Source organism: Theobroma umbraticum, unplaced genomic scaffold (assembly GCF_002168275.2).
Source record: "Theobroma umbraticum cultivar Fairchild unplaced genomic scaffold, ASM216827v3 scaffold_2.0, whole genome shotgun sequence".
Lineage (NCBI taxonomy): Eukaryota > Viridiplantae > Streptophyta > Magnoliopsida > Malvales > Malvaceae > Theobroma > Theobroma umbraticum.
The window spans coordinates 236,628-248,032 of NW_018397277.1; the positions used below are offsets into that span (position 1 = coordinate 236,628).

General features: G+C 30.2%; 1 protein-coding gene across 2 annotated transcripts in view; it reads right to left on the minus strand.

Annotated features, from left to right (window-relative positions):
- Positions 1-7,841: 7,841 nt before the first annotated feature.
- LOC110427679 (uncharacterized) overlaps positions 7,842-11,405 on the minus strand; it is a 3,967-nt gene continuing 403 nt past the window's right edge. The window contains exons 2-4 of one of the 2 annotated variants that reach the window (XM_021443225.1): positions 11,046-11,262; positions 10,798-10,951; positions 7,842-8,100 (exon numbers count right to left, since the gene is read on the minus strand). In XM_021443225.1, coding sequence (XP_021298900.1) covers positions 10,799-10,951; positions 11,046-11,207 — 315 coding nt within the window. In that variant the 5' untranslated portion in view covers positions 11,208-11,262 and the 3' untranslated portion in view covers positions 7,842-8,100; position 10,798. The other variant, XM_021443226.1, reaches the window with a different exon arrangement.

Below are 11,405 nucleotides of genomic sequence, written 5' to 3' on the forward strand. Positions count from 1 at the left end.
TTAGATGAAGTGTGAGGGATATTGTAATCCTAGGCTTGTTTGATTTGCTTTTTTCCCAATTATCTTGTTACTTTAATTTTTAATCAAATTAGTTTTAATTGCATAATTTTTAGTTCAATTAAAATTCAGATTTTAATTATTTGAATAAAACTAAATTGTTCTAATTTTAGTGCTTAGTAAAATTTTAGATCAATTCCTTGTGGGATCAATACTCTGCTTGCTAATATACTATCTATTCGATACGTATACTTGCATAGTAGAATTTTAACTGACAATTATCAGGGGAGTTTTTGTTGTCTTTTCTCTTTATTTTATTTTTATTTGTTTTTCTTAAACGTTTGGGATGATGTTTTATTTCAAGTTTAGGGTAGTGCTTTTAGATTTTGTTTCGTTTGTGTCTTTATTTTTATGGTTTGGTTGTTTTTATTTTATTGCTTTTAAATTCTATTATTTTTCAATTTTATAAAAAAATTGAAAATTAAAAAAAAATTTGCTTGAGATGTTTTGAAACGTGGTTTATAATTTTCCCTATCCTAGGATGATATTTTAATTATCTTATGAATTTAGCTTTTAGGCAGAATATGAACATGTTTAAGTTTGTGTTGATACTTTTATGCTAGCTGCATTGTAGGATGAGACTTCTACTAATTTGCATACAATCTTTTACTTAGAATTGTCATGTGATTTAGAAAAATTTATGTTGATAAAAAGTACGGTGAAATCGAGGATTTTAGAAATTGTTTGATTCTCTCATGAAGCGAAATCTTAGATAACACTAAGGATAGGAAATGATTTACACCATCTTAGGATCGTTTGGGCTTATTGAAGCCCACCTTTGTACATATTAATCTCTAGTGAACCCTTCTAAGCCTAATTTTCCTTTCCTTTGACAAACACATATTTATGTTAGCCAAAGCATTTTTATATAATTCCAATTTTGAACCTTTCATCCATAAGTATTTTGATCTTTTTAGGAATTATTTTGAGCTTAAAGTTAAAATAAAGAAAAAAAGCGTGTTTAAAAAAGAAAAAAAAATTTGTTCATTGGTGCTTGAAATATACCCCTTGTAAAAAAAAAAAGCAAAAGGGAAGAAAAGAAAAGAAAAGTGTATCATAAGTTTGAGGGTGCTATGAGGAGGAAGAAAAATTGAGCTCTTAAAAAGGTCCTAGATTAGTTAAGTGCTTAGGGTGAATTTGAGGTTAAATATTTTCCTTATCATACCTTGACCTTAGCCTTACATTACAAGCTTAATAAAGACATGTTGATCCTTGAATAAGTGTTAGTCTACATTAGTGGAGAGAGATGAAAAATAAACCTATAGGATTCTAGTACTAGTTTGTGATTAGAGTTGGCATAAACTAATTGGAAATGTATGGTATTCTTTGTAAGCAATTATTTACACACAGAGGAAGTCCATTCAAAAGTGAGTTTTCACTTGCACTGATGTATGAGTTTGAAGATTATTTGTATTTTGCCTTAAGTTGGAATTGCGGGATAATTTTTAAGAGAAAATTTAGAATATCATGACTTGGTGAACTTTTATCTCTTGCAAAAGGTTTTTATTAATTTTCTTTGTTTTTTTTCTTTTGCTTGAGGACTAGCAAAATCTTAAGCTTAAAGGTGTGATAATTCTATTTTAGAGAATTATTTTGTCTCATTTTGCTATGAAAAGTTAGCTAAAATTTTGAGTTTAGATTATGATTTAGTTATTTTTAGTTATTTTTCTAATTAGTTTACTTTTATTTAGTTATTCTATTTATACTATTTTTTTGTTTATTGATTTTAGTTTAATTATTATTTATTTGTTATTATGCTTTTGTATGACTTTAAGGAATAAGGCTTCGAATTGGTGAATAAAGACCAAGGCTCATATTGCACATGTTGCAATATTCTGCGCATAACTTCCACTACAAATATCTAAATGACATGATTCTTAGACCACTGTAAAGCTAAGAGATAGAGCTACAATGTTTATACAGATCATTTTTCCCAATTATATCTAGAAGATGGAGAAAACATATTGGAAGTTGATGAAGTGTAGTAGTCAACAAGAAAAGCTGTGAAGCCAGCTAGCTCCACGACATCAACGGGATGTGCCGTCGTGTCAAGAGGAAAAATTTAAAGAACTAGTGCAGAAAGGAAAAAGGTTGTGGGCTGATTAAGGTTTTATGGGTTCTATATTATTCTAAGCCCATATTAAAAGCCTAATAAGTAAGATTAGGAAGATTAGGTTAAGTTATTGATATTTAAAGAGAGCTTAAGGAGAAGTTAGCTATAAGAAACAACCCTAAGAGAGATTCAAAAAGTTAGAAGTTGAGGCTAAAGATTGAAGATTAAGGCTACCAATATTTGTTTTTTCTTTTTCCTTAGCTTTTATTATTCTTATAACTCTTGATGGTTAAACTTCATATGTTTTTATTTATTATTACAATTATGAGTAGCTAATTTCTTTTATCTAGGATTGCAATTGAACTCACATGTAGTTTAAATTTTTAATCTTTTTCTTGCTTATTTTTACTGGAATTGAATTGTTTATTCTAATTTGTTCTTAATACTTTTAATTGATTGATCACCAATTAAATTAATTTGAAACCTAAATATAACTCAACTAAGGGAGTTTAGAATAGGCTAAAATTGGAATAGCATATGATCTTTTTATTTACTTGGATGAATAAATTGATATGTATATAGGATAGAGATTTACTTGTATGCCATATGTAGCTAGTATTAGGGCTGGAACTTAATGAGTCTATTTTAATTTCAATTCACATTGTGATGTAGTATTTTAATTAAAATAGATATTTTTATAAGATTTTCAAGAGAGCCTTACAAATAATTGAAGACTTTAGGTTAGCAAATCAACCCATTGGAGTAAGGTAAGAGAGAGAGGTAAGATTTACATGAAGTGTGAGAAATATTGTAACCTAGGCTTGTTTAAGTTGATTTTTATCCAATTTTATTACTGCTTTGATTTTTTTAGTTTAAATTCTTGTTAGTTAGATATAGTTAATTTATAATTTATTTAGTTAGTTGATTTTGTTTGTTTGGCTAAGACTGAATTGTGTTAATTTTAATACTTAATACTTAGTGAAAATTTAGATCAATTCTCTGTGGAATCAAGACTCTGCTTGCCATTATGTTATTTGTTTGGTACGTATACTTGCACGTGTAGAAAATTAAAACAACAAGTTTGCATTATTTAAATAATACAAATAACTGACAAAATTCTCGAAGAAATTGTTGGTGAAAATTCTGTTAGTAGTCCTTTGACATTTTAATTAAAAATCGTTAATAGAGATTTCATCAATATTTATGAAAATTTCATTGGTAAATTTCTAATTTCAATGTGCCCATCAATGGCCAAATATCTATTGGTATTTCTGTTGGAATATTCTCGACATTTGTATTGCCTTGTTGTTTTATTTAGCTATTGTTAGCCTCACAATTGATCCTATTTTGAAATGACATAATCATATGATCAACATATAAGTTTTTAAGTGTATTTAAACATGACAAAACCCCTTAAGCATTTATAAGAAAAGTGGCTAAGTGTTTGAAACTCAATTTGCCTTAGAAAATGTCTCACAACATTAAGGTATCATGACATTTTAAGTATTGAGACATCAAGCTTAAAATGCCTTAGAAACAACTTTAAGAAGCAAAATTCTTGAGTCATTTCACATAGGTATTGAGACATCACCTTTGAAGCACTAAATTCCAGAAGGCAAGTGTTGATGTATCGAACATGGCCTTGAAGTATTGAGACATCATCTCAGAAGTCCAAAATTCTAGAGAGCAAGTCCAAGAGTATTGATACCTATCTTAAAGGTATCCAAACTTCACCTATAGATTTTAATTTCTAGAAAGCATGTGCCAATGTATCAAGACCTACCTTTAAAGTATCGAGACATCCTTCATTTTAAAATTGACAAGGATTAGCAAGGTATTGAGACATGTAAAGGAAGTATCAAGACATCTCATCCAAATTTCAATTTCTAAAGAGCAATATCAAATGTTTTGAGACATCTTTCAGTTTGAGAATGCCAAAGATGAACCAGGTATCGAGACATACAAGAGAGGTATCAGGGCTTTAATTGACTCATGCAATAGGGTATCGAGACATGCTTCAAAGGTATTGAGACCTTAAGTCAAACAAGCCAGAAAAATGTTAATGTAAGCCCTGTAAGCTAATCGATTTTGTGCTTGTAAAACACTACATTAATTAGTCACATTTCATGTTAACTACATTATGGATCTTTTATATAATTTGTGAGGTATTTCTTTATCCATGAGTTTATTTATAAAGAGTCATGCGAGACTTACATAGATAAAGTCCTTGGAACGTAATGGCCTTGCAAAGAAATTATAAAAGTTATAATTATGAGATTCTTATGCATCAAAACCTTGTTCTTAAAAATGTTCCTAGTCATTGCGTTGTCAAGAATAAGGGAAATAATAATGCTCAAAGACTAGTACATGCTTAGATTCTTTACTTTGATAGTAAGCAATCAATCTCAAAGATTGAAGTATGTGAGATACTAAGGGATAGCATGTGGGTGCTTGTCAAGGAACAAGTTCATTGAACATGACCTACTATGGGAGTTCCATTTGGTATTTCACTCAAGTGTCTATGAAAATACTCTCATGTGTTAGCAATGTAAGTAATAGTTAGACTTGTGATACTAGTTTATCTTGTATGTGAATTGTTATGCTTTGTGATAACTATATGATATAGAGTTATTTGGGCTTAATTTTGATAGTAATTTAGCTTAGTTCTTATAGTAATGTATAGAAATTAGTAGATTTTATTTAATTATTTTACGTTAGTTAATTTAGGTGAGTCAATCTAATCTTAGTTAATTTTATTCTTAATTTGATGTTAATGTGGTTAAGATAGGTTGTTATTGATTTATTTGTGCTTTGTAGGTGTTTGATGAAAGAAGAATTTTAGTGTTGATTTCTTCCTTTTTATGCATTAAAGTAGCCAAGGTCAACTACTACTATTCTCAAGTTGACTATGACTATGGTGTTCTCCAAATTTTTGAGCTTTTTGCCTTAAGGTCGACTATAGCCACTCAAGGGTCGACTATGGCTTTTTGTACTTCAAGTTTTTAACTTTTTCTACTTTTAGACGACTTGAGCTTCTCTAAGGTCGTCTTATGACTTATGTCTTAAAGTTTCCTTAGCTTTTTGGTGCCCCTCTTCAGCTATTTCTTCCTTGCCTTGTTCCCACAATAAAATAATAATTCAAGGCATGTTTGCTCTTTGCTTTCTTAGTTAAATGTGCATTGTTTGAAAGCTTTTATGATATTTTCTTATGATGCATGGCTTTTCAAACAATTTTGTGACTTCAAGTTATTAAAAATATATTAGAGACAATTTCAAATGCTTGACATTGAGTTTAAGATAACATGTAATTTTTGTCAAATCAAAACATGATATAACTCAAGGCTAACAGACCAAAAGAATCTAATAAAGTATCTATGTGATAAAATTCCAAGGAGGTTTGGAACACCTTAGAAATCTTACATGAGGGAACCAATCAAGTGAATGAGTCAAAAATAAGTCAACTCACCCTTGATTTGTTACATCCCATTTCCTGAAGGGATCGTGATCAGTGCGTGGACCCAAACGAGCATAACCCACTAGACCCTAGTAAGCCTCGTATCGTAAACATATTTAAATATTCACCATTACATGCGAAAGCATCACATAACATCCATTCTCATACATTTTCATCACTCATACATTTTATTAATTCATTATACAATTGATGAATTTCTCAACTTAATTGTACAAGCTCAAGATGTGCATATATATCAACAAATGCCACTATCACAATGCACAACAACATTGAACATTATCCACACCTTCGGGTGTCCATAGTCTCGGTGTGGGGGTAAGAATACCATAAGGTTAAGTTGGGCATCGTACCACTTTTCCCTTCTTATGAGTCCTAATGTGGGGGTAAGAATACCATAGGGATGAGTTAGGGAAAAATACCTATTCTCTACTTAATTTGCTCATGGTATGTATTGATGTGATTTATTAAATGAATGGTTCATTCTTCATTGAATTTTTAATGTTGAACTTGAAGGCTCATGGGTTACTTTCTATTTTCTCCTAGCAAACATTTTGTGAGTTGAGCTTTTGGTATGACTACCATATTTTATGAGTCATCAGTTTCAATTGCATTTATAGTTATATAATTGTCATAATTATTTTTGCAACTATGATTTATTACAAAAACTCTTATCCACTGGCTTGTCTCTTTCTTCGTATTCATTTACAGAGTCTTTGTAACTCACATATTTTCTCCTATTTTGTTTCAGATTAATATCTTGCTTGGTTGGATCACTTCGGAGTTGTAGCTCAACTCATATTTTATAGATGTGAGAGATCCTCCTTTCGAACCTTTCAATGTCATTACACTCTGCTGTATGTATCAAGTCAAGTCATTATATTACATTGTTGATATTGAACTTGGGATATGTAAATAATGTTGATAAACTTGTTTATATTTCTACACATTATGTTGAGTCCCGAATATGGATACGTGTTGATGATAAGACTCTAGTAGATGAACCATAGCAATATAAGTACAGGATGCTTGCCGAACCACAATATAATATTGTGAATATTGCATAAGATGAAATAGTGACATATTATTGTAATATAGAATTATAAGTAATATTTTTTTTAAATCAATTATTAATTATAAAGATTTATTTAACTATAAGAATTTATTTGAACACAATAAAAGAATAAATATTTGAATTTTTTTTTTAATATTATGCCTAAAACTTCTTAAGTATTGGTTAAATGTTGAATTTCTTTCCATCATTTCCATAAGCAATATGATTTGTCCGGTTTGTAATTGTGATCTAATCATGTAATTAATTGTTTTTGTAGAAATATAAATATAGAACAACGAAAATTGAGAAGCAACTGTTTATTTGTCAATGACACAAAGTGGCGAAAGCAACTCATCACATGATTCGATAGAAAGAAAATACACATCTCATCCAATATGCAACATTTATTTATAAAAATATTATATGATGACGTAACAATCAGGCCTGTTCGCACATGCTAATTCTTAATGTGATCTCTTCTGACTGATTCCGTTTCTGGCTCCTTTAGGTGTTCGCACATCATAATTTTTATGATGGAACTGTTCCACTGATCCAGTCCTATCTACCGCTCTTTTTTTTTTGGACAAAAAACGAAATATAACCCAGGAAGAGCTTGTTTACCCTGCCCCTCAAGGAATTAGTAATGCACAATTGACAATCCATGGCATCTAATGTTGCTTTTTTGCCGTGAAATCTATGAAATGTGAAACTAATTAAGTACTTGTTTGACTTGATTTTTTTCCAATTTATCTATCTCTAAAAGTCATCCCAAACATAAATTTTAAAAAACTCTTTTAAAAAAATAATTTTTGTTAAAGAATAAAATTCTTTTAAAAAAAACTTTAAAAAAATCTACTAGAAGGAGCTTTTTCTTTTTTAAAAAAAAAATATAAAAAAAATTATTTTTATTTTAAAAATACCCTTATCAGTTAAAAATAATTACAATATTATCCTCTAAAAAAATCATTTATAATAATTTTAACTAAAATTGTAACTTATAAAAAAAAACTTATAATAAAAATTTAACAAATAACTTCAACTTAATTGTAAAAGTTATTATTTTTCAAAAGAATTTCATAATAGCTTTTAAGTTAAAAAAAAAACTAAGCCAAACAGACTCTAAACCCAAAAACCTAGCTGGAGTTAATTTGACAATAAAGTTAAAATCCTAAGATGCGTTTGGTTCAGAATGCTGGAGTGGAGACTGACAAAAATAAATCAGAGTATATAAGAAAATTGGTTTACAAATCAGGAGTCTTCTTTTTCAACCATACTCTTTGCATTTTAAGATGCAAGTCTTCTTTGGCCTCTTGTAATCCAGGTCCCCACTTTTGGGTAGTCCGCAACAAAATTCATTGTCAAAAATAATTGGAAGAGCAAACAGGGTTAATCTACTGAAGCTGGCAAATCAAAATGATTTGATGTCCTCTCTGAAGCAGGAACATGCAGGAATCCCCAATGTACCTGATAGGAATATGCCTCAGACACGTTAAGATATACATATCAGATACGAAAGGACATGCCAAGAAAATAATAAAATGTTAGGACACAGTCAAGACACATTGGAAATGCATTGAACATGATGGTGGAAGGATCATTGTTCACAAGAAAGATTAGAGATGAAAAATTGAGTGGAAGGTTAAATCATCAATTGAGAGAATCTAAAGGGTTACAGCATTGTGCAGGATTGGGTGGCTGCAACAACAACTACATTAGTGCCTGGTGAGGAAGATAAAGAATATGAGCTTTTCATAAAGGGCATTAAACTATAAAATTGGGCTTGATTACTTCCCTGGTACATTCTAAAACAAGCTCACAATGTACCAATGGTAACATAACATATAAAGACTTTTATGCTTGTTGATAAAATTGATAAACATCAAGCTATTAAAGCTCAACAAGGGCACTGAATAGGTAGGCTTTGAACAGACAATTCTTCATAATTACAGAGTCAAAGAACATATCTATAGAAAAACAGAACATAAGATTATGATACATTACTTTTTCCGACTCCATGAGCTTTGATTCATTGGCTGCTGATATTCATTTCCTTTATGGTGGAAAAGGTTAAGCACAATTGTTTATCATGTATTCCTTTATATTTACTGTTTTACTATAGTTATTAGTTAGTAATTATAGTTTTGCATTATTAAGTGGTCATGTAACTAGCATGGAATGTCTTAATGAGTTTGAATAGCTAGGAATAGATGTGATTTATCCAAGGGCTAAATTAAAAACTGATATAAGCCTAACATATGTAGTCCTTTAGACACATCAAGCAACCATGTTATACCGTTTGAGGTTCTACAACCTTAACCTCTAGTTATTTTGTTCCTACTTCAATTTTACACCAATTTTATCCTTCTGTCTGGTTTTCTTTCATTGTTTAGTTTCTTTTTTCTTGTTTCTACTTTAGCCTTGTTTAGGATTTGTTTTAGTTTTTCTATTAGAGATTCTTTCATTGTTTTGGTCTTTGATATAGTGCAAAAGTAGAAACAATACAAAGAAAACGAAAACAATGAAAGAAAACAAAAACAAAGGCTAAGATTGATGTAAAATCAAAGTAGGAACAAAGTAATTTGTGTTTAAGGTTGTAGAACATCTAACAAAATAAATTTCAATACAATGCAACTACCTAATGTGTCTAAAGGTCTACTTATATCTGGGTTAGAACAGCTTTTAATCTTAACCCTTGCATACAAGAAAATCACACCTAATCACATAAACCACATGCTAGTCATATGACCACTTAATAAAATAAAAACATAATTATTAACTAAGAATAATAGTAAAACAATACATATAAAGGAATACATATGACGATAAACAATTAGATAAATTCTAGAATGCTCCTACATTAGAATAATACTCCTATACATCCACAGGTTTTTTTTAAATTTTAGTGTTCCTTGTACTTGTGGCAGCTGATACTCAAAAAAAAAAAAAAAACGCTAGAAAGCTAGGAAGCACGAATAAGAGTATGATTTGATACAGACATTACAATATGGAATTTTTTGAAAAACTAGATCACATGGTAGGATATGATAATAGAAAATATAAATTTATTATGTATAATTTCATTAATTTTTAAATAAAATAGAGATGATATGCAAAAAAGGTCTCAAATCTTGTAAAATTTATTTAGAAAAATATTTCTTTAACTGTAATTTTATTAATATACTTTTATTGCTTTAATATAATAGCCCGCTGGGTTATTCAAAATGCAAGACAAAGGGAGACAATTTTAAATGCAATTGATGGTATACTAAATGTTTTAGGAGACTAACAACATAAACCATTATATGAATCACTTGAATTGTGGAAAGCGAGCATCTAAAAAATAAATTTAGTGGAAGAATTCTTAAGCACAAGATACTTAATAAGTAATGTCTCTCTTATCAAAGAAAGATCTCTTGGAAGCACATTTACAATTTCTAGAGGTGTGCACTTCTGACTTCATTAAGGTAAGAATACCATTCGTGTCAAGTTCATGAAAGCTCCCACCTCCTGAAATTTGAATATCAAGTTTATTCTTCTTTTTCGATGTTCGATACTTGTATCAAACTATAGTCAATCTGTTTTTATATTTTCTAATGATAATATTAAACCATAGACATTTGTTTGTCGTATTTTCACTAAAGTATAGTTCAATTCCCATCTAAATTAACATATAATTCCACTTCTACTCTTTTCAGTGAGAAGAGGACAGTAAGGAAGTTTCTACCAAGTCGCAGAAAAATAAACAGAATATATCAATACGTAGCAGAACAGGCCTTCAACAGACACTAACTGAACAAGAATGTTATTTTAAACATTGTTAGTCAGGTCCTATATTATTAAATGTGGTAATTTATAAATCTCGTAAAATCATGATGAACATTAGACAGGATTTAGCAATAGGAACATAAGTTCTCGAAAGAAAAGACCTAAACCATCATACTATTCACTAATAGCTCTCAAATGTTGGTCAAACTAACTATCCAACGATTTTAAGACAATATAATGATAACTATAACACATAAAAAAGAGGAAATTTTTCTTAAACACCAACCTTCGTATATAAATTATTGCTCAAAAGTGTGTAAACAACAGTAATAGGCTTTCAAATGGAAGTGACAAAATTTGAATTTTGCAACCAAGTACAATGAAGTGGATTCAAACCTTAAGGGGTTGAAGAAGACGGTGCTTCATTCTTGAAGTTTGCATTTGCAGCTTTATCCATGGATGGTGGTACATAAATTCTTGCTTTCTTAAGAACTTCAGCAACAACCCAATGCTTACGCTTGCTCAATGGCCTAGAAGGATCCAATTTAACCTTGGAAAAAGAAAAAAACATGTTGAAGTATTGGAAATATTACTATAACACTCAAGTGCAAGACATTGTTACAATAAAAAGTTTAAAAGGATACCCTGTCACCAATGTTGCATTGATCGTTTTCGTCATGGGCCATGAACTTGGAGGTGCGCTTGACGTAGCGGTTGTAAAGCTTGTGATGGAAGAGCCTGTCCACTGCTACTACCACTGATTTCTGCATCTTATCTGACACGACAACTCCCACAACTGATTTCATCTTCTTATTCTGTTTTTTTCTCTTTGGTTGGCTTATAACATGCCAAAACTATTCTCTGCAAAAAGAAAAGTCTGATTCCCAGAACAATTTTGGAGGACCGAAAACATAAAAGAAAGAAAGGAGAAAAGATCATGCGATTTACTCCAAATGGTCTTCCCCCAGGGCTCGAGGAGAAAGAAAAGGAGAGAGCAAGGGTTT